This window comes from Aphidius gifuensis, linkage group LG5 (assembly GCF_014905175.1).
Source record: "Aphidius gifuensis isolate YNYX2018 linkage group LG5, ASM1490517v1, whole genome shotgun sequence".
NCBI lineage: Eukaryota > Metazoa > Arthropoda > Insecta > Hymenoptera > Braconidae > Aphidius > Aphidius gifuensis.
Genome location: NC_057792.1, coordinates 460782 through 484399, shown reverse-complemented (window position 1 = coordinate 484399; position 23618 = coordinate 460782). Strand labels below are relative to the sequence as shown.

Here is a 23618-nt window from a genome sequence, read left to right as displayed (position 1 = left end):
TCATTCCAAAGTATTTAGCAAACAAGAAAAACTAATACATCTCATTTTAAGACGACAATTAACAATAAAATTGTACAATTAAAAATTATTTAAAAACTGTAATTTTTTTTTGGTATAATTGAAACATAAGTGAAAAAAAGACAAAATAATTATTAAATTAAATAATAAAACATGAAAAATTCAACTTGTAAATATTGTAATTAGCATAATAATTAAAATAATAAAACAATGTCATAATTTAATATAATTATTATACTATTTGTTTGTTTGTTTTTTAATTTAGAATGAAAATGAAAAATGAACTAATTATTCATATATTTCTACCAATTGATTGAAATAATTTTTTAATAAAACAAGTAACGGCATTAATAAATTAAGAATAGATTTTAATTGTATTTGTGATACGCGATTCGCTACGCCATGTATAAAACAAAGTATATTTACTAATTAAATAATTAATAAATAAAATTCAAATGAAAATAAAATTTTACTTGTTATTTCAAATTGTTTTAAATATTTTAATTATAATTTTGATGATTTAACTTGATGTTTTTCTTTTTTGTTTTCTGCGTTTAATGTTTTTTTTATTAATTGATTTTTTATTTATATATTGTTCAATAATTGATGATATAATTAAAAAATATTTGAAACTTTGGCGCGTTTAATATTGATGCTTTTATTGTATGATAATAGAGCCATCTACCATATCACGCAATATGGCCGCGCTCATATTTCCCTCTTGTCTCCTCGTCTCTTGTTCTTTTTTTAACCAGCTTCCTTCAGCTGAGTCAGGTAAATAATGTCGTTTTAATAATTTAATTAATCTATATTAATCTGAGTGAAAATTATGTATAAATAAATTATAGATCAAGTGCAATTATCATCGATATTAAATTTATAATTAAAAAGTGATATTTTTCTATTATTTTCTATGGCAAAATGAGAAAAAAATTATTTCAATGCGGGCGCATAACCTTATTTAGAGTGCTTTTAGAATGTGTTGAACGCGTGGAATAAAATATTGTGTTATTTATAATTTATAGTACTAAATAATAAATTAACTAATTTAAAATAATTATTTATTACAGATCTTCATCATGAAGCAAATTGTTTGTGAACAGACTGTCAAAGTCCCAGAGGGATTGACTGTTACAGTCAAATCTCGTTTGGTGACTGTTAAAGGACCCCGAGGTGTCCTCAAGAGATCCTTCAAGCACTTGGCTCTTGACATTAAAGTGAGTAATTTTAATTTCAATAATTGAGAGCATAACATGTTAATTAAAATGATAATAATGATGATATTGTTTGGATTCCCCTTCACTGGACTCAGTGATAAATCATATCTGAGTTGTATTAATTTAAAAGACCAATAACATAAATATTGTTGCTTGTTGATTATGTTGTTTACTAAATTTGTCAATGATTAATGTTACAGATGGTTGGTCCAAGAACCTTGAAAGTCCAAAAATGGTTTGGAACTAAAAAAGAGTTGGCTGCTGTAAGAACAGTTTGTTCTCACATTGAAAATATGTTAAAGGGAGTCACCAAGGGATTCCTTTACAAGATGAGAGCAGTATATGCCCATTTCCCAATTAATTGTGTTGCCACTGAAAACAACACAGTTATTGAAATTAGAAATTTCCTTGGAGAGAAGTACATTCGTCGTGTTAAAATGTCACCAGGTGTTACTGTATCAAACTCAACTCAACAAAAGGAAGAGTTAATTATTCAAGGTAACTCACTTGAAGATGTCTCAAGATCAGCAGCCCTCATTCAACAGTCAACAACTGTTAAAAATAAGGATATCAGAAAGTTTTTGGATGGATTATATGTATCACAAAAAACAACTGTTGTCCAAGATGATGATTAATAAACAAACTTTCAAAAAATATACATGTGTAAAAAAATCTTTATAAAGTTTAAAGAAATTATAAAAACAAATAATAGTAGTTTTTTTTTTTTTAAACTATTTTTTACCTTGTTAATTTTAATTTTTTAATAATTTATTGATTTTTGATTTCTTCGTTTTATCAATTGACTAGTAATATATTTTAGACTTGACTAAATATTCAAATAATTTATTGAAAAATAATTAATCTGGTGGATTATAATTGCTTATAAAAATTGACAATCAACAAACTAGAGCAATAAATAAAATGAAGATAAATAAAATGAGCTTTATATAATTTTTATTTGCTTATTTTAATATGAACACAATGTTTTAAATAACTACAATAATTCTTAAATGATCTATTTCGTTGTCTTGGGCATTTTTTTTTTTTTTTTTTTTTTAATAAATTCGATTTTTTTTTTTCACCAAAAAAACATGAAAAATTTACTGGTAAATCCATTTTTCAGCCCACGACGTCCAATTCATAATTTCTTTATCAGAAAACCATAATTTAATTTCCATCTTAGCAGCTTCAAGATCATGTGATCCATGAGTTATATTTTTCTCAATTTGATGAGCACAAAAATCACCTCTGATTGTACCAGGTGCAAAGTCAGTATGTGTACCAAGCATGATACGTCCTGTTTTAACAGCATTAAATCCTTCCCAGACCTTTTATTAATTTAAAAAAAAAAATAAGTATAAAAAACATTTGTTTAAATATTGACAATTATTATTTGTTATCTTTTAAAAAATATATGTATTTAATAATACATGATAAATTTAATTACCATTGCAACAACTGGACCAGAACAAATGTACTTAACAAGAGCTGGGAAAAATGGTTGTTCTGAATGATAGGCATAGTGTTTCTTGACGAGTTCTTCAGTTGGCTTTAAATATAATTTAATAAATTAATAAATCATCTTGATGATGATGATGTTCAATCAATTGGAATTATGTCTTGGATATTTTAATAATCATCATTTCCATATTGATGCATCATTTAATTTAAAAGAAATAAAAGACTTACCCAAACCATCTTGATAGCAACAAGCTTGAAACCTTTTTCTTCGTATCTTTGAATTATTTTACCAACAAGTCCACGTTGTACACCATCTGGCTTGACCATTATCAATGTTTTTTCTTTATTGTTATTTTCTGATACAGTCATTTTTCCATTTTCAGCCATGATTAAGATTGATTTTATTTACAAACTAATTTTCAATTTAATAACTTTGATGTTAATTTGATGATCCAGTTTTTATTACTATTTTTATACTGATAATTCCATTCTTTATATACTAAGTTGAAAGGTATTATTATTTTTTTTTATCGTTATCATATCAATTATTTCATGATTATTATTGTTTGAACTGGCACATTCAATATATATTGTGTTGGATTGTTGATGTTTATTGAGGTCTTTCAACCAACAATATTAAATAAAAATATTTTTTATTTATACTGCTGATTATTATTACAAATGTATTTTTTTTTAAATGACAATTTGTTATTATTATTTTGTATATTTTCTTATTTTTTTAATGAGAATTTATTTTTGTATTTTTCCATTTGTGTTATTATTTATATTCAATCTGTTGTCTTATCAAATTTATCATAAATTTTCCATTTTAATTAAAAGTTTTTTCAACCCCGAAATGACATATTTTATCAGCAATCATCTTTGCTATCGTATCTCTGAATGTCAACAAGAAAATCCAGTGTATTTGTCTATTTTAACGATAACTTTGATTGACAATAATTATTTACAAGACTTTATTAAGACAATTATCACTTATAAGGTGTTTTGTGTTTTTTAAATTTAATTTATTTTCTGGTATTATTTTCATGACACATAGCAGTTATATTATTAATTAACAAAATATTTGTATTTTTTTTTTTTTTTTTAGTAAAGGTTCATCGACTTATTGGTGGATTTTATTTTTCAAATTTCGATTTGAATTAATCAATCTGTTGGAATCGAAAAAAAACATTAAATTTACCAACAATATTCTCTAAATAGTGTTTTTTTTTTTTTTAAATTGACAAATGTAATGATAAAAAAATTTAAAAGCCATCGAAATAAAAAGGTCAGTAATAGAAAAATTAATTTTAAAGCTAAAAAAAAAAAAATAATAATTAAAAATATTTCATTAGCAAAATTAGCTAGAAAAAAAATAAAATAGCTTTAAATTTATGAAAAAAAATTAATTCTGCAATCATGAAATTAATAAAAATACAATTTTTAAATAATCATTCCATCTAAATTCATATAAAAATTATTGACTTTAATTATTGACTCATTATCCACGTTGCATAAAAAAATAAAAATAAAAAATTTCACCTTGTTTCAACAGCTGCTATAATTAAAATAAAATAATAATTAAAAATATGAATTAATTATTATTATTACCAAAAATATATATAAACAGTTATTTTAATTTTTTTTTTAAATTACGTCTACTCTTTTATTTATTTAATGAAAAACAAGTAAAAAAAAAATACTAATTTTTCTTTGATTACTCAGTAAATAATAAATATAATTTATTAAATTTAAATCAGTAAAACAACACAAATAGACACAATAATTTATAGGAATGAAATTATTTATTTGTCATGAATAACATAGATCATGTTACATTAAAAAAATAATGAAACAAAACAATGATTTTATTTTTATATCATATTAATCTCTCATGACTGATGACTCACAAGTCATAAGAGAAAAAAAAAAACATTTTATGGAAGTTTATTGATTTGGAACAATTAAATTATTCATAGATCCATTTTTCTGCCCATGCAGACCAGTCAACAACTTCAGATTTCTTTTCATCTCCAAACCACAATTTAATTTCTTTCTCTGCTGATTCAACAGCATCAGAACCATGAATGATATTACGACCAACTTGGACACAATAATCACCACGAATTGTACCTGGTGCTGAATCCTTTGGGTTTGTTTCACCCAACATAACACGACCAGTCTTGACAGCATTAAGACCTTCCCAGACCTTCAAAGACAAATTAAAATTTCCATTAATATTATGTAACACAACTTGATAGGATTCACTCCTGATAATCAGCTTATCTTTTTTTTTATATATTACGTAATTATAATAATGATAATATTACCATTGGAACAACTGGTCCAGAGCTCATGTATTTAACAAGACTTGGGAAGAATGGACGTTTTGATAAATCAGCATAATGTTCCTTCAAGAGATCCTCAGATGCCTGGAGAAAATACAAATGAATATTATTAATTTTTTTATCAACAATTAAAGACACTTGATGGTACATGTCATATTAACAAAAATATAAACAAAAAAATGACAATGTAATGGATGATTATTGAATTGTTGTTGATGAAATTGGAAAAATTAATAATTGACCACGTGGAATGTGATGATAGGTTCTATCAAGATGGTGATAACTTACCCAGACCATCTTCATGGCAACGAGTTTGAAGCCTTTTTCTTCAAATCTTTGGATGATTTTACCAACAAGTCCACGTTGGACACCATCGGGTTTGATCATGATGAAAGTTCTTTCTTTGTTTTCAGCCATTTTAATGATTTTTTTTGTTATATTAATTTAAGTTTCAACAAACTGAATAGTGGTCTGCCGGTTTTTGATGTATTAAAATTTTAGAGGAAGTTAGTTTTTGATGATGCTATCATCCAGGCGTCCTCGTTATTTAATTGGTCAAAAAATTTAATAGGGAAAAACTAGAGAATAAATATCATTGGTTGATAAACACGGTTATCACGCCACTTGTGGCTAAATTAATACTAAAAAAATACTAAAAAAAAAATAAAAGAAAAACTAGCGCCACTAAAAGATGTCGAATAATTTGTAAACTAATAATATCTTAAAATGGCGTATATTGGTTAGCAAGTGTAACGAGAAATAAAAAAATCTCATTGCAATTAAATTCGTGTTTAATCAATCTTTCTTTCTCTCTATGTTGACAAAAAAATAAGACAAAAATTAGATATTGTTGACGTAGCTAATACACGTGTATTATAAACAAACAAATAAATCACAAAAAAATTATAAATAATATTTTATTTTATTGACAAAAAACTTAAACAAAAAAAAAAAAAAAAAACTAACTTTTAGCTTGCGTATATTTCTGCGAATTAAAAATAAAAATTCATCATCATCATGCAAACTTCACAAGCGCAGGGTCATCAACAAATACCAGGTGCAAATGTCATATTAAAAATGAGTGAAATGCCACAACTTTCAACTGTCGGTGAGTTGACTAAATTATTATCAACAAATTACCATTATTTTTATCATAAATAATATATCAATTGTTTTAATAATTTTTTTATTTAAAAATAATAAACATTTATTTTTTTTTTTTTAAACAAATGTTGAAAAAAAGAGTTGCATTAATAATTATCGATTTTTTTTTTTTTTTTGTCAAATTAGTTATTTAAAAATTAAAAAAAATTACATAAAGATTGATCTCTTTTTTTTGGAACAAGTACCTTGCGTACTTGCAACTTGCTGAAACACGTGCTTGTTATTGATCGTCATGTAAATTAAATTAACAAAAATATTAATATATTAAATTACATCTAGAACAATGTTTTTTTTTATTTTTAAAATTTTCATGTCTCTCTCATTTTGTATATTTTATTCTTGTCTATTGCGATTTGCGCCTAATATTCCCCTCTGGCTTGTTATACATGTATTTTTTGTTCCATCTCTGTGGAATATTCCACTGGCCAACCTTTCCATCTGCCAACAAGCCTATTTTCCTTTGGGCTTTCTCATCCTGAGACCCTTTGTTACACATATCCTTTTATCAGGGATGTAACTATTGATTTCGAAATTGTTGATGATTTCGAATCAACATCATTTTAACTCTGCTTTTTCTTTTTCTATTTACAATATTTATTTGATAAATTAATAGCTCTTTAAATAGCTGTTGATAATGATTTTTCAAGTTTGATTATTTTAATTTGTTGAAAAGGGTGCTGAAATTATTTAATTGCTTTTTTTAATTTGCGACAGGGTACTTGATGTTGATGGGCACACAACTGGTGTAGTTCCCCTCTTGATTTTTATTACAATTTACCTTTTATATATCAGCTTACATTCAACCCCCCCAAACAGGGTTACAACAGTATTTGCTCATTATTTGACAAAGCTAGACTTGAAATAGCATCATCCTAATATTTAATTTACCAAAAAAAAATGAATGATTTAACAATAAATAATAGTGGTGTAATTGCTGTGTGTAATTATGATAATAATTATGGAATTTTACAAGAAACAAGTAGTGTTATTTCACCAAGTCATTTCGAATTTGGATCAAATTTTTTTTACATATCACAAGACAAAGAAATAACAAGTAGCAATAACACTGATGATAATAATTGTAAATAATAATTATAATTTTTATATAATAGTTATTTTTAATATTTTGTTTTTTTTTTTCAGGGCTTCTAGAACTTGCTCATCGTGAGTATCAAGCTGGTGATTATGAAAATGCTGAAAAACATTGTATGCAATTATTAAGACAGGAACAAAATAATACTGGAGTATTATTGTTACTCTCATCAATACATTTTCAATGTCGTAAACTTGAAAAGTACGTTTATAAAAATGAAAATAAATACATGTTATATTTTTTATAATTGCTATACTAATTATTGTACTAATTATTTGTTAATTTAGATCAGCTCATTATAGTACTCTTGCTATTAAACACAATCCACTGTTGGCCGAGGCATACAGTAACTTGGGAAATGTTTACAAAGAACGTGGACAATTAGTAGATGCTCTAGAAAATTATAAACATGCTGTTAGATTGAAGCCTGATTTTATTGATGGATATATTAATTTAGCAGCTGCTCTAGTTGCTGCTGGTGATATGGAACAAGCTGTTTCAGCTTATGTCACTGCTCTCCAGTATAATCCAGTTAGTAATATTTTCATTGTCAAGACAATAAACTGGCTGACCTTGAAATTTGATTTTAATTTCGATTTTTATTTTGTCAACAGGATCTCTACTGTGTTCGCAGCGATCTTGGTAATCTATTGAAAGCATTGTCCAGACTTGATGAAGCCAAGGTAAGTGTTTGATCGAACACTATCAAATTTTTTATCATCATCTTCTTTATCTTCTTCATCTTCTTCTTCATCTTATTATTTTTTTCAATGACATGTGTTCATTTAAATATGAATTATCAATTCATTTAAAACACATGTTTATTTTATTTGCTGGTGCAGTTCTTGAGGAGTGTGTAGAGCATTTGTTTTTAATTTTATATATTTTTTACAAAAAATATATATTATACACATATTTTGCTCGTGCAGAAAGCTACCTGTCTTTTTGTTCCAGCTATTATTTTATATTTTATTTTGATAATTTATTATGCGCAGCGTTCACTACTACAACAAAAAAATCATCAACAAAACATACAATACATAATCAAAAAATTTTTATACATATATACTATTTTTCAGAAAAACTTTAATAGATATTTTTTTATTTTTAAAATTTTTTTTTTTTTTTTATTGCAGACAACACACTGGGTATTTTTAATACTTGAAAAATTTATTTTTTATATATTTTTCTTTCCTCATTTTCTGTACACAAGTTGTTGCTATTGATAAAAATTATTATTATTGTTGTTTTTAATTAAAGGAAAATGTTGGTTATTATGCAGTTGATTAAATTTTGTATTTTAAAATAGCAACAAACATGAAAGAGGAAATAAAAATATATGAATTTTAAAGCAATATTGCGCGACGTAAAAGCATCATTGTTAAATAAATTTTTATAATATTATTGCTTGATAAAAATATGAATGTTGCTTTTACGTGTATGATGACTGATAATTGATCCTATTTGTACTTGTTATTGAATATGCATGCTTGAATATTTTTAAATATAAATTTCATGTTTTTTGATGAATAAAAATAGGATCAGCAGTAACGCAGCGATCATTAGATTTTAAGTACATCTTCATCATCATCATCATCATGATTTTTTTTCACTCACAATTGTTTATCATATAATCATTATTAAAAAAAACATAAATTTTCATTTTTTATTATCATCAACATGGCAAATATTGGCGCGAGTTTACTTGAACAAATATTTATTATTAAAAAAATTTAAATAAATTTTATAAAAGCTTTTAAATTATTTACATTATATTCTTCTTTTTTTTTTTTTAATCTATTTTATTGTTCAAGTATTCTGCATTATTGCGCGGCGCTGGCGAATAAAAAAAAAGCTCTTTCATTTATTTAAAAATAATTGGATAATTTTGATAAACAAATTACGAATAATAAATTTTGGTATATTTTTTTTTTTAATTAAAATCAATGAACGAGCTTTTTTTTTGTTAAATTTAAAAGGTGTTACCAAAATTGATAGGAAGTTTTCTGCATCGACCATTCCCGAGGGCTCACTGGCGCGTTGTTGTTATTTTTTTATTTTCCTTAAAATATATTTTATTTATTTAACAAAAAAAAAAGAAAAATAATAATAATAATTGTATCGGTTCATTTTAATTTAAATAAATGTCATCAGTATTTGCATGCTGAAATATTTTTTAAAAAAATACTAAAATCATTATTTTGTAATTGACAAAAGAAAAAAAGCATCATCTAGGAAATTAAATTTGTTTGAAATATATAAAAAATATATTATGAGATATAAAAAAATGAATAAAAATATATAAATGAAGGTATTTTTAAAAGAAGTAGAAAGTCGTCTTATTTAAAATGGTTTGATAATCGAATATAGGAGGGGATCATGGACAATGGTCGTTATCCAACCCATCGAAGGATCACCATAATACACTTGCCGGTATACACTTGGTGTCTAATATGGACCCACCAGATGGGTACAACCAAGAGGTAAGGTAGCTCCCGAGATCGATCTCTGTCCTCTCCTTTTCTTTTCAAATTTCAACTCCAAAAAACAAGATCCATGATTTTTTGTATGTAACTTGTGATAAATTTGCTCGGTAAGTAAATATTCATGAAGAATATAAAAAATCAATATCCCAACTCCTTCAAATTATTAAATAGCTATGTTATCCTGAGATCGATCAAATGGTTTTCACCTTTTTTTTTTTTTTTTTATTTTATTTATTTATTTATTTTTTTTTTTTTTTACTTTTAATTTCAAGTATTTTTTTAGGTATGGATTTAACAGTTTATGGTGCAGTCCACCTCTTTTATGCGCGAATTTCTCAATTGCTATTTTCTGAAATAATCACACTTTTGTTTGTTAATAAATTTGTTAATTATTTATTTGATTATATTTGAAAAATTAATATACTATTTTATTGAGTGTGCTGGCAAATCCACCAGACGCATTTTGGAGATTTGTCAGCAACTTTTTGTACATTTGTGTGATTATTTCATGCGCGTCTTGACACATCTTTCAAATTACAATCCCAGGAGAGTCCTTCCTGAAATTTATTACAAAATATATAATTTTACATCGGTCATAATAATAATAATATTAGTTTATTTTAATTTTTTTTTCTCTTAGAAATATTGTATGAGAAAAAAAAAAAAGAAACATCTTCATTAATAAAATGGAGAGATAATTTTATGATTTTTTTATTTTTTATTATTTTCATGTAGCTTTTAATAGCTTTATTGTTGATTTTTATTTTTATTTTGTTTTTTTTTTAATGTTTAATTAATGAAAGAAAATTTAGAATATTTTATTTTATTTTGGGAGGACATCCAGCAGCAATTTACCCAGCTTTTGTTTTTTTTTTATTGAAAATACACACTGCAATGTAGTCAATAAAATGTTAAATATTTGATGAAATAAATAATAATAAAATTGAAAAAATAATAATATCGTGTTGCACATGAATAATTGTGTTTGCAGTAAAAAAATAATAATAAAATTGTTTGATAACAATGATAATGAATACATTGCAATGTTGTATTGCGCTTGCGAAGAAAAATAAACGTGCAGAGGTTGGACGAAATATATGAAAAATAAAAAATAGAAAAAAAAAATATTTGAAAAAAATAAATATGCGCGGCGCGTAATTATTTAATTTCATAATCGCGAATATTTAAAAAAAATTTAACATGTTTATTTATCTGGCTTTAGGCTTGCTACTTGAAGGCGATTGAGACTCGTCCTGATTTTGCTGTTGCTTGGAGCAATCTTGGATGTGTATTTAATGCACAAGGTGAAATATGGCTGGCAATTCATCATTTTGAAAAAGCTGTTGCACTTGATCCAAATTTTCTTGATGCATATATTAATTTGGGAAATGTTCTTAAAGAGGCAAGAATATTTGACAGGTCAGTTTATTTTCTATTTTCAATTATTCATTTAGTAAAAATTCATTTTTTTCGATACTAACAAAGATTTATAATTATTTTAAAAATTAATATTGATAATTCAAGTTTAAATTTTAAATAATAATTATTTATTATTCATGAAATTTATAATTTTTTGGGGGCTTTTTTTAATTTATCTTTTTTAAAAATGACAACACTTTTCGTTGAATATTTCTTTCTATTAAAATTATTTTTCAAGTAAATTTTTATTAACTATTTATTATTTGTTAATTGAATTTATTTTTGGGGCTTGTTGTTTATTGATTTAACCAAGCTAGCTTATCACCAGACCATCGCCTTTATTTTTCAAACATTTTTTTCTTGTCAATTCAATTGGAATTGACTGTCTATATTGTTGACGTTATATATTTTTTTTTATCGTTTTTATTTTCTTTACTTTATACGCCTCGTCAATTGTCCTATTTTTTATTTTCACAAAAAAAAAAAAAAAACAAATAATAAAGACCTGAAATTTACTAGAGAATGTCAGGATGTTTGTTCCAGATATTGTTTTTTTTTTTGTTTTATATCCCACAACTGAGATATTGTTTGAAATAAAAAATGTAATTTCAACATAAAAAACAATTTTAAAAAGTTTTTTCTTTTAGATATTAAAGTGATATAAAATGTGACTTTTATAGAGCCACTTTATGATTAACTTTGAAGTTTAATATTTGTTACTATGACCGTGAAAATAAACGTTGATTAATAATATCCTGACTCGTGAATAAATCATAAATAAAAAAAAAAAAAAATACATTTTAGCGAAATGACATTATGCCTTGATGTTAATATTAATTTCCTCTATTTTTTTTTAACGTAATAATTTTTTAAAAATATACTAAACGTTGCAAAAATAATTAACTTAAAGTTTCTTGAATGATTCGATTTAGACAATTATCGAGTGTCCTTCGTCATAAAATTTTACTATCAAATTAATCGTAATAAAATTTATCAAATAAAATGAAATTTATCACTTAAATTTACAAAACAAAATCCATTTATTTTGTCACAAGTCTAGAGAATAATTCAACTTTGTTTTAGATTATTTTTTTTCTGCAAATAAATCGTGGAATATTTTTATTTCTCGGTGCCTCGTTGTCTGAAACGTCACAATTGTCACACCCACTGTGACTTGCTGTTAGCTTTGCAATATATATTTTTTTTTTTTATTAAATTTCATGAGTTGATTTTCCTTTATATATTATTATCGTAAAAAAATTTCAAGAGCAAAATAAAGATACACTATTGAACATGCATTTAACAAGTCTTTACTCGACATTTTTTTAAAATTTCTTTTTATATTTTTTATGTTGAATTTTATTTAGCACTTGGATGTATTATTCTTTTTTTTTATCAGCTAACTTTTTGATGGACTCAGGTTGATCCCATTGGTGACCTCTTTTCATTGAAAAAAAACTTTTATTTTTCACTTCTATGAGACGCTTCTGAACTTTAGCTTGAACTAAAAATAATTTTCTACCTCATTTGTTACTTTCTGTTGAAAAGTAAAGAACAAAAAAAATATTAAATTCTTTGATAGATATTGATTAAAAAAAATATATCAAAGATATTTTAATTCTTTCAAAGTGTGCTAGTCTTTGCATCGACAATTGAGTTTGAATTATTAAGTTCATTTTGTCTTGAAATAATAATTTTAAAACTTTTCGTCTCTCTTTCTCTCGGCAAAGAAAAAATTTAAATTGAAAAGAAATATAATCAACTAAGCATACAGTCAAAGCTAAGTAAAAAAGTTTTTCTTTTCATTTGAAAAAAAAAGCAGACAAACTATATGAAAAATCTTGAAGCTCTTGAATCACAAGCAGAATTTTATAGAACAAAAAATTATATTGCAAAAAGGAAATAGCATATATATTTATAAATCAAGAATTATGATTATTAAAAATATACGCATAATAAAAGCGCATGAGCAAATAAACATTGAATGAAAATTTAAAGATCGATATGCCAAAAATTATTATTGAAACGTGATGATAATGACAAAAACTTATTTTAAAATTGCATCAATAAATCAACCATTTGATGGAAAAATTTATTATTTATTTTTTTTTGTTGATGAAAGAGAATCCTTGTAATTATCATATCACAATGATGATTATTCTCCAAAGTATTTTAACAAAAACAGAGAGAGAGAGAGAGAGAGAGGAAAATAATTTATGGCAAAAGTTTCGAATGATGATAAGACACGTTTGGTTTGAACCAACAAGAGTTGCTACAAATTCATATGCATACATCTTGATAAAATAATGTTTAAAAAATTGTAGAATAAAATTTAACCAATTTGTAATATTAATAATTGATTGGTTTTCAAATCATTGTTTTTATTTTGATATATAAATTTTAGTTTTATTAATAATATTGAAGGAAGGTATAAACGACGCCGACGCCGGTTTGTCCGAGACCCACTGAAAAACGCCACATCGAGTCAGTAGTTTAGTTCATAGTACCCGGAACACATCGTATCTCACTGACACAAAAAAAAAACTTTAAAAAAGGATTTTTTATATCCTTGGCACTTTTTATTTTGCTACTTTGTCTTTTCTATTTTATTTTTTTCTTCTCTCTTCGTCTTTACTATCACAAAAAATCTTCAATTTATTTTCCATCTGATTTTAATTCAATTTTAAATTTTTCTTTAATTAAAATAATATTGCTCTTTAAATTGATAAATATTGTCAGCATAAATTTACAATTAATAACATTATAATTAAATTAAATTATTTCATTATTATTCGAATGATTAAAAGTTTTTTTTTAAACAAGATAAAATAAATTTAAGAAAAATTAAACTATCAAGATTATTCAAGTGATTGTTTAATGCCTAAAAATTAATGTTAATAATTAATAATTAATAATTATTTATGTGCGTGACTATTAACCATAACTATAAACTTTGAATTTTTATATTTACATATTTTTTTATATTTTTTTTCCTCAATTATAAAGTGACGAAATTTTTACCGTGTGATTATCGATCAATATAATTTTTTCTCCAAGATCTTTAAAATATCTACAAGAAGATAAACCAATAAACAATTTAATAAATAAAACTGGCACAATAATTAAGAAAAAAATTCTGATGATAATAATAAAAAAGACTGATTAAAATTTAAATATTTAAATTGTTGCTTAGCAGGGTCATAATTAATAGTAAAAAAAAAAAACCGAAATTAATAAATAGTATTTTATAAATTGGTATAAAATAATTTGATATATATAATAAATTGTCACTCTGAGGTGAAGAGAGATGGAGGAATGGAGTACCAGTGTGTTATTGTATACACTGTAATATCACCATCAAGCTCAATATCATCCTCTCTACGTTTACAAATTGAAAATACTATTGCAAATCCTGTGCCAACTGGGTGTATTGCGTGGCTTAAATCTTGGATTAAAAGGTCTAGCTTGATAACATCTTAACCTCATTAAAATATTTAAATTTAAAAATATTGTTTATAAATTTTACAAGATGGGTCAATAAGTACATTTAAATTTGCGTGTGTATAACACACTTTTTAATACTGATAAGCTTTGATCAATCAAAACATTTTAACTGAGATTGCATGCAATGTTTAACCCCAGAGAAAATTTCTAATCTTGATAATAAAAAAAAAAAAAATACTAACTATTTTATTGTTTTTTTAATTTAAAATATTTACAGAGCCGTTGCTGCTTACTTGAGAGCATTAAATTTGAGTCCAAACAATGCAGTTGTACATGGAAATTTGGCCTGTGTTTATTACGAGCAAGGGTAAATAAATAAATAATTTTTAAATTAAATAATTTAATGATAAATTTGTTAATTGTTATTAAATTTATGTGTGTAGTCTTATTGATTTGGCAATTGACACATATCGTCGTGCAATTGAATTACAACCAAACTTTCCTGATGCATATTGCAACTTGGCTAATGCACTCAAGGAAAAGGGTCAGGTTTCGGAAGCTGAGGAATGTTATAATACAGCCCTCAAGCTTTGTTCATCACATGCTGATTCCCTAAACAATTTGGTAATTATATTATTAATAATATAAAATATACAATGTATATAATTTATAATAAATTAAAATCAAAATTAACAGGCAAATATTAAAAGAGAACAAGGATACATTGAAGAAGCAACTCGTCTGTATTTGAAAGCACTTGAGGTATTTCCTGAATTTGCTGCAGCACATAGTAATCTTGCATCTGTATTACAACAACAGGGTAAATTAAATGAAGCTTTGATGCATTATAAAGAAGCAATACGTATACAACCAACATTTGCTGATGCTTATTCAAATATGGGAAATACACTTAAAGAAATGCAAGATATACAAGGTGCATTACAATGTTATACAAGAGCAATACAAATAAATCCAGCATTTGCTGATGCACATTCAAATTTAGCATCAATACATAAAGATTCTGGTAATATACCAGAAGCAATACAATCATACAGAACAGCATTAAAATTAAAACCAGATTTTCCAGATGCATATTGTAATCTTGCTCATTGTTTACAAATTGCATGTGATTGGACTGATTATGAAGCTAGAATGAAAAAACTTGTATCAATTGTTGCTGAACAAATTGATAAAGGACGTTTACCAAGTGTTCATCCTCATCATTCAATGCTTTATCCATTATCACATGATTTTAGAAAAGCCATTGCTGCTCGTCATGCTAATTTATGCATTGAAAAGGTAATAATCATTTTTTTTATGCTACAAAAAATTGTGTTAAATTTATTTATGCTTGTAAAAATGAATGGGGATAGTGGCCAAGTGGCTATGGTTGTTGCCTTTGACCATGGAAATCATTGGTTCGATTCCCATCAAGAACACACTCACACTGACATTCATTTTTTCAATAGAAAAATTTGCACAATTTGATCAATTGTCATTGGAAATTATAAACAATGATAGTTTTAAAGTTTGTGCAAGATTAATGTTGACTTGAAGTTATTTCGGTAAATAGATAATTAACTATTCATCGAGAGTCATGAGTCATACAATTATTTTATTATTAAATAATACAAAAAAAGTTTGAAATGTAATTTTTTTTGCTAATTTTTTATTTTTTTCATTTAGATTCAAATTTTACACAAAGGACCATATAAATATCCAATAGAAGCTGGTGCACGTTTAAAAGTTGGCTATGTATCATCTGATTTTGGTAATCATCCAACAAGTCATTTGATGCAATCAATACCTGGCCTACATGATAAATCAAATATTGAAGTGTTTTGTTATGCATTGAGTGTTGATGATGGAACAAATTTCCGTTCAAAAATAGCACGTGAAGCTGAACATTTTATTGATTTATCACAAATACCATGTAATGGTAAAGCTGCTGATCGTATTAATGCTGATGGTGTTCATATATTAGTTAACATGAATGGCTATACAAAAGGTGCAAGAAATGAAATATTTGCATTAAAACCAGCACCAGTACAAGTTATGTGGCTTGGTTATCCAGGTACATCTGGTGCTAGTTTTATGGATTATATTATAACAGATGAAATAACATCACCAATTGAATTGGAAAGTCAATACAGTGAAAAATTAGCTTATATGCCACATACATATTTTATTGGTGATCATAAACAAATGTTTCCACATTTAAAAGAACGTTTAATATTATCAGATAAATTATCAATGAAAGGTAAAGTTGCTGATAATGTTGCTGTTATAAATGCAACTGATTTATCACCAATGATTGAAAATACAATGGTCAAAGAAATACGTGAAATAGTTGTTGCTGATTCTAAAAATAAAACACTTGAAATATCAATGAAAGTTGCTGAATTACCAACAACAACACCAATTGAAAATATGATTGCTGCTGGACACGGTCAAATGTCAGTTAATGGTGTTGTTGTACAAAATGGAATGTCATCAATGCCAATAAATACTAAAACAGCAACTGGTGAAGAAGTACCACAAAATATTGTTATAACAACACGTCAACAATATGGTTTACCTGAAGATGCTGTTGTTTATTGTAATTTTAATCAATTATATAAAATTGATCCATTGACATTACAAATGTGGGTATATATATTAAAACATGTACCAAATTCTGTACTTTGGTTACTACGTTTTCCAGCAGTTGGTGAACCAAATTTACAAGCAACAGCACAACAACTTGGTCTATCACCAGGTAGAATATTATTTAGTAATGTTGCTGCTAAAGAAGAACATGTTAGACGAGGACAATTGGCTGATGTTTGTCTTGATACACCATTATGTAATGGTCATACAACAAGTATGGATGTTTTATGGACTGGTACACCATGTGTTACATTACCTGGTGAAACATTAGCATCAAGAGTTGCTGCAAGTCAATTACATACACTTGGTTGTCCTGAATTAATTGCAAGAACCAAACAAGAGTATCAAGATATTGCTATTAAATTAGGAAATGACAAAGAATAGTAAGTTGTAATTATTATTTTTTTTTCTTTAATTCAATTTTTATTTATTTTTTATATTTTTTTTTTAGCTTAAAAGCAATTCGTGTCAAGGTATGGAAAGCACGATCAGAAAGTCCACTATTTGATTGTAAAATGTATGCACAAGGAATGGAAATGTTGTACAAAAAAATGTGGGAAAAATATTCACGTGGTGAAAAACCAGATCACGTTGCTGCTATTGATAATTCTGAACACAAAATGATTTCATCATAAGTATTATGATTATTATTATTATTATTGAACAATATAAATCATAAATGATTCGACTGTTTTACCTCTTGATTCATTTATAAAATACAAAAATAAATATTTTATAAGAATTCATTATTATTAGCAATTAATATTGTTGATTTTAAAAAAAAAAAAATTCACAATTTTAATACGATGGATTTATTATTATTTTTATTCTTGTTTACTTTTTATTGCACTGGTTAATAATTATTTTCATTTATGAATTTTTAAAACTACATTTAATTTTACAAATGACTTGTCAATTTATTGATATAAAATATTAAATCCATCGGTTAAATAAGAGAGGGCTTATTCATTGACAACCGATTGACATATCAATCGAATCATTTTCTTTTTTTTTTTTTTCTGTTTCTCCTCTTTTGTATAATAAAATATTATTAAATTAAATAAAATTTTATGAATTTATTTAATTTGTAATACGTATTGTAAAAAAAATATATATCATTTGTAACTTTGATAATTTAAGCTAATTTCAAAAAATACTAGTTTATTTTCTTTTTTTTCTCTTGAATTTATGGAAAAGAAAAAATATATATATTTTTCATTTGTTTTTAATCATAATTAAAACAAATTTTGTATAAAAAAAATGTTCGTTATTGATTAAAAATGAAACTGTACATACGTTGTATCACTAGTTTAAATATTGATGCTTTTCTGCAACAAAAATAACAATAGCTGGTGTAAATCTAAATCTAGTATATAAATTATCAAAATAAATAAAATTTCGTTGTTTTTTTTTTTTTTTTCCTACTTATCATTTAATACTCGTAAATTTTTAGACAATTTAATTATTAATTTATTTAACTGTCAATTTTATACAAAAAAATATGAAAATATTTCTCGACAATTTTTTTCCAAGTTAAAAAACCATTTTAAATTTCTGCAAATATTTAATTTTAGTTCAAGCAATTGTCGAGTAATTATATCCATAGAAATTGCAAGAAAAATTTAGATAAATATTTTCATTTGAATTGCTGACAATTTAAGCGATAAATTAATTTAAACAATTTGTAATATACTTGATGAAAAGATGCCTTCATTATAAACCATTAAATTAAAACCTATTTAATTAAATATAAAATAATATAACAATTGTATCTTTAAAGTTACACTTAAATATTTTAAATACATCATAAAAAAAATATATACAATTCTTTTTTTTTAAATTATCATCAAGACATTATAAATAGCAAGGCTAAAAAAAAAAAAAAAATGCCACATTCTTTGCCGCGTCAGAACTGATAAGAAACACACAAGTTGGCACTTTTTATTTATTTTATTTTTTTTTTCTCTTTCCGGTCATATAGTCGGTCTAATTTTTATTGTTTTTTTTTTTTTTTTTTTTATCATCATTATTATCACAAATGGTATTATAAAATAAATTAACACTTTATTACTTTTTTCTTTATGTTTTAAATTTTTAAAAATATTATTCAATCAATCAATAAAATAACAATGATTAATTCGACATTAATTAACATCCTTCATTGTCATTAATTGTATTTATTTTTCTTTAAATAAAATGATAATGTTAAAAGGGCGTTTCCATAATTAAAAGTTTGCATTCAAAGTGATTGTGTACTTGAGAAATTAAAAAATTTTCCAATTCGTTGATGCGTGTATATGGTTCGTGAGAAATATAACATTTTAATTAATTTATTTATCATTAATCAGCTTAAATTAAATACATTAAGTAGAATAATATTAACATTTTATATTTTCTGCATGAATGACAGAATTCTTTGGTTTATAATTCAAAAAATCAAAAGAAACTTGATGAAAATTTTTTAAATAATTTGTTGGTTTGTCTAAATACAAGTTTTATTTTTTTTTTAAACACATGCATATTATGTTTGGAGGTATCACATGTAAGTGATGATGATGATGGTGGTGGTGGGACGCCTTGGTCTTTTCTCTCCACGTGTATGACCTCTGATCGTCCCAAAATTTACAACCGCAGTTCCCTTCATTTATGTATATTTTTTTATTTTTTTATTCAACCATCAACCCATGTTGCACACACTTTCTCATACACAAAATTTACTTGTTACATCACATATATCCTATTTCATCAATCTACATATATTTTTTTTCCTTTTTTATCATCAAACTCCAAAAAAATAAAATAACAACTAAACTAAATTATGATATATATATTTTTTTTTTTTCATTTTTTAAAATCTGTTTTTCTCACAGACTTTATAAGACCCATGGTTAACTCATCCCCCTGGTCAAAAAACCAACTCTCTTCCTGAGCAACGATAAATCTTTCGTTGGAAAAAAAAAGAGGAAATAAAATAAAAAAAGTTTTTTTTATTTTTTATATAAAAATAACAAGAAGAGTCAGAATAAAAGAACAAGATAAATTTTTATTTTTGTATTAGTCATTCTTATGGTGGTATATAGAAAAAAATATAAAAAATATAAATGAATATATATAAAATATAAATTAAAAAAAAAAAAAAAGTATTGGGATAGTTTCGCAGTAAAATTCTTGGGCTTTATTTTACCTGGAAAAGAGATGGACCTGAAAACTATTGGAATAAATATCAAGGACAGACCATTTATGTAGTTCTATTTTTTATTTTTTCAAAGCATCTTGGCGTCTATCTAAAAGTTCATTGATTATATTATTTTTTCGTCAAAATACTGGTATAATTTACTTGCAAATATTTTTGAAGAATAAGCTTAAAGTTTGAGGGTGTTAGAAATTTTATTGATTAACATAGACGAGGCTAAAAAAGTGGGTCAAAATGGGGCCATGATAATGCGGTATATTCCAAAGAAGGTCATGATATATTCAAACAATCCCTCGAGCCCCTTCATGGGCCCCAAATGCGCGCAAAAATTTTAGCGCAAGGCGGGGTTTTTAAAAATACATATAGTAGAAAAAAAAAAAAAACGAAAAAAAGAGTTAAAGAAGGATATGATGAAGGGTGCGTCCTCTATGATAAACTTGGGGTGGTATTTAACAGCATGTACATATGTTTGTATATAGATAGGTATATGTACATTAACATTTAAGTAGTGTTTGAATCCTTGACATAAATAATCAGTTGCATACATGAGAATAATCACGCAGTGGCATGGTAGCCATGACAACACACACATCGATCGATACACTTTATTTACCTCGTGACTAATTAAAGCATTTACAAAAAGAAAAAAAATAATATACATACGATAATTAGATTGTATATATATATTTTAAAATGTTGCTGAGAAAAAATAATAATAATATTTTAATGGAAAAAAAGGAGAGTCATTGTTGACGCTCTAGTTATTTTTTGAGTTGTCTCTTCTTCATCATCATCACCTTCTCTTTTTAGCTACCCTTATTTTTTTTTAAATTTATTTTCTTTTCATACTCTCAACACAACCCTTAACCCAGCATCTTTCAACTACTTGTCTAAATATATATATGTGTATGTGAGTACTTTATTTTTATATTTTTATTTGTTTGTTTCCTCGTGCCCCTTATATCGATTTACTCTCTGCGTATAATCTTTTTTTTCTTTTTTTTACAACAGCAAACATATCACATTCCGATAAAATATATTTCGACAAGTCGTTATAGGGAGAAATATATACGATAAAACTTTTATTTTTATTTTTTTTGTTGAAGCTTTTAACGTAATATTTATTGTTTTATTTTTGGAATTTTTATTTTAATTGAAATTAATTATTTAAATTGATATATATTGTTTTTTATTTTTTTTTATGCTATTATGTAAAAAAAAATTAATATTAAAAACAAGATTTTTATTATTTTAAATTGTAATATTATGATAAATAATTTTAATTATTCAAAAACAATTAATTTATATCGTAATTGCATGTAGTTATTTTTTTAATTTTTTTTTTTGTTTATTAATGTGTGAACGAGTCAAGGTTTTTTTGTTTACTAGCCTATGTAATAAACCGTCGAGTAAAATAATCAGTAAAGTAATAATCATTGCAACGACATAATAATTATAAATGCACAGAGATTCAGTGTGCCAGATAAATATACTCCAAATGATTTTTCTATACTTTTATTGCAAATGGAAAATAACCAACTTTTTCTCTATAAAATATTATTTATTTACGCAATAATATACTATAAAATTTTTTTTTTTTTTTAAATATATTACATACAACTCGTTTACTTGATGATATGAAAAAAAAAAAAAAAAAAAAAAAAAAGGAATTTAATCGAACGTCAGTCAAATGATTGAAAAGTTATCAAGAAGAATGTCATGTGGCTAAAGAATTTTGATGGAAATTGAGAATGATTAATGGCTAATAAAAAAATAATAAAAATATAAAAATACAAAATATAATCAAGGGTGTGTTTCGACAGATACAAAGACGACAAAACAAAGGGTCACCCTGATAAAATGTTACGACTAGTCTAGAGACAGCCTTATTATACTTGTCTTTTTATTTTTCATTTTTTATATTTTTAGTCTTTTATGTTTATACTCTCTTTATATTATTTTTCTTTCATTTATTTATTATATTTTTTTTTTTTATCATCAGCATTTTAAAATAGCTTGGCGAAGCTTCTCTTTCACTTACACGGCTTTTCAATTTGTCCATTTTATTAATACGAAAAACAAGGATAAAAAATAATGAAAAAAATAAAAAAAATAACACAACACTTGAAAATATGAGTTGGCAACAAAATTGCACAAGTGCAAAAAATACTCATTGTTTTTTATTTTGTTAATTTTTGTTATAATGTCAAATGGTTAATGAAAAGACTGATGATGACATAAATTATTTAAAAGCCTTGGATTATTTGTACAAATTTTATACTGAGAAATATATTTTTATTTTTTGCGAATCATTTTTTTTTTGTCTTAATAATATTTTATTATTCAAGTAACTTTGCGCGCATGTTAATTTGCATCATCAGACATCATCAAAATGTATACATCATGATTACATAAGTCAACAATTCATCGATGCATATATCCGTTTTATACTAACACATCAAATTAACAAATATACTTGAATTATTTCTATTTATTTTTTTTATTTATTTCTGTTGTTTGTTGTTATTTTTTTTAATTGATTTATTATACATAATTTTATTTTTTTTCTGTACATCTACTGTTGCAAAAAAAATAATGAAAAAATTGTGTCAAGTGAATGGGTTGAGATGAGTTGATACGCTGAAATAATAGAATTCCGAGTGGTAACGATGTCGACTCAAGGCTAAAATTCTTCATTTAATTTTTACACTTTTTTTTATTTTTTTTTATCATTCATTTATTTTTTTTTTTTTTTATGTGGTTATGTAATAAGTGCTAAATAAATTCTAGTTTGTATTAATGTTGATTGTTATAGCTTGTAAACTACAGCATATTTTTTCCAACACAAATTACAAAATTAAAAATTTGAATAATACTTTTTTTAGTTAAATTGTTAACAATTAACAATTAATAAACACTAAAATTTAAATTAAATATTTTTTATATTTAATTTAAACAATTGCTAGCAATTAAAAAAAATTAATATAGGTATATTTATTAAATTGTTAACAAATTATTATAAAACAGCAAAAACAGTTTGAGAAAATAAATAACTTGCTAATAAAATATTTAAGAAATTGATGATTATTAAAAAAAAATCGTGACTGTGTAAAATTTTTTTCTAGT

The 23618-nt window shown here is 24.8% G+C and overlaps 4 protein-coding genes across 7 annotated transcripts; 2 read left to right on the top strand and 2 right to left on the bottom strand.

The window, feature by feature from the left end:
- The first annotated feature begins 716 nt into the window (after positions 1-716).
- On the top strand, positions 717-2432 carry LOC122856614 (60S ribosomal protein L9). Its single transcript, XM_044158332.1, has 3 exons — positions 717-792; positions 1089-1235; positions 1436-2432. The coding sequence occupies exons 2-3, from the start codon at positions 1098-1100 to the stop codon at positions 1868-1870; spliced, it is 573 nt and encodes a 190-aa protein (XP_044014267.1). The 5' UTR covers positions 717-792; positions 1089-1097; the 3' UTR covers positions 1871-2432.
- Positions 2173-3158, bottom strand: LOC122856615 (nucleoside diphosphate kinase-like). The gene is made up of 3 exons (XM_044158333.1): positions 2925-3158; positions 2683-2784; positions 2173-2563 (listed from the first exon to the last, which is right to left on the bottom strand). Exons 1-3 carry the CDS (start codon positions 3081-3083, stop codon positions 2336-2338), a joined length of 489 nt encoding a protein of 162 aa, XP_044014268.1. The 5' UTR covers positions 3084-3158; the 3' UTR covers positions 2173-2335.
- Positions 3159-4496: 1338 nt separating this feature from the next.
- LOC122856612 (nucleoside diphosphate kinase-like) lies at positions 4497-5583 on the bottom strand. The gene is made up of 3 exons (XM_044158331.1): positions 5333-5583; positions 5027-5128; positions 4497-4905 (listed from the first exon to the last, which is right to left on the bottom strand). Exons 1-3 carry the CDS (start codon positions 5459-5461, stop codon positions 4666-4668), a joined length of 471 nt encoding a protein of 156 aa, XP_044014266.1. The 5' UTR covers positions 5462-5583; the 3' UTR covers positions 4497-4665.
- Positions 5584-5748: 165 nt separating this feature from the next.
- LOC122856611 (UDP-N-acetylglucosamine--peptide N-acetylglucosaminyltransferase 110 kDa subunit) lies at positions 5749-19262 on the top strand. Of its 4 annotated transcripts, none has more exons than XM_044158328.1 (10): positions 5749-6152; positions 7352-7502; positions 7589-7832; positions 7916-7984; positions 11010-11206; positions 14928-15017; positions 15094-15274; positions 15347-15949; positions 16337-17682; positions 17751-19260. In XM_044158328.1, exons 1-10 carry the CDS (start codon positions 6062-6064, stop codon positions 17932-17934), a joined length of 3156 nt encoding a protein of 1051 aa, XP_044014263.1. In that variant the 5' UTR covers positions 5749-6061; the 3' UTR covers positions 17935-19260. The 4 variants fall into 4 exon arrangements, with proteins under 4 accessions (XP_044014263.1, XP_044014262.1, XP_044014264.1 ...); XM_044158327.1 differs by lacking the exon at positions 5749-6152 and adding an exon at positions 7031-7289 and having other exon boundaries at positions 17751-19262; XM_044158329.1 differs by lacking the exons at positions 5749-6152; positions 7352-7502; positions 7589-7832 and adding an exon at positions 9672-9784 and having other exon boundaries at positions 17751-19259.
- The last annotated feature ends 4356 nt before the right edge of the window (positions 19263-23618 follow it).

Coding starts and splice junctions, on each gene's coding strand:
- LOC122856614 (XM_044158332.1), top strand. CDS start 1,098: ATGAAGCAAATTGTTTGTGAACAGACTGTCAAAGTCCCAGAGGGATTG. Junction 1,236..1,435: donor ACTTGGCTCTTGACATTAAA/GTGAGTAATTTT, acceptor TTAATGTTACAG/ATGGTTGGTCCAAGAACCTT.
- LOC122856615 (XM_044158333.1), bottom strand. CDS start 3,083: ATGGCTGAAAATGGAAAAATGACTGTATCAGAAAATAACAATAAAGAA. Junction 2,785..2,924: donor TTGCTATCAAGATGGTTTGG/GTAAGTCTTTTA, acceptor TTATATTTAAAG/CCAACTGAAGAACTCGTCAA. Junction 2,564..2,682: donor CTGGTCCAGTTGTTGCAATG/GTAATTAAATTT, acceptor AATTAATAAAAG/GTCTGGGAAGGATTTAATGC.
- LOC122856611 (XM_044158327.1), top strand. CDS start 7,106: ATGAATGATTTAACAATAAATAATAGTGGTGTAATTGCTGTGTGTAAT. Junction 7,290..7,351: donor TAACACTGATGATAATAATT/GTAAATAATAAT, acceptor TTTTTTTTTCAG/GGCTTCTAGAACTTGCTCAT. Junction 7,985..11,009: donor CCAGACTTGATGAAGCCAAG/GTAAGTGTTTGA, acceptor ATCTGGCTTTAG/GCTTGCTACTTGAAGGCGAT.
- LOC122856612 (XM_044158331.1), bottom strand. CDS start 5,461: ATGGCTGAAAACAAAGAAAGAACTTTCATCATGATCAAACCCGATGGT. Junction 5,129..5,332: donor TTGCCATGAAGATGGTCTGG/GTAAGTTATCAC, acceptor TATTTTCTCCAG/GCATCTGAGGATCTCTTGAA. Junction 4,906..5,026: donor CTGGACCAGTTGTTCCAATG/GTAATATTATCA, acceptor TTGTCTTTGAAG/GTCTGGGAAGGTCTTAATGC.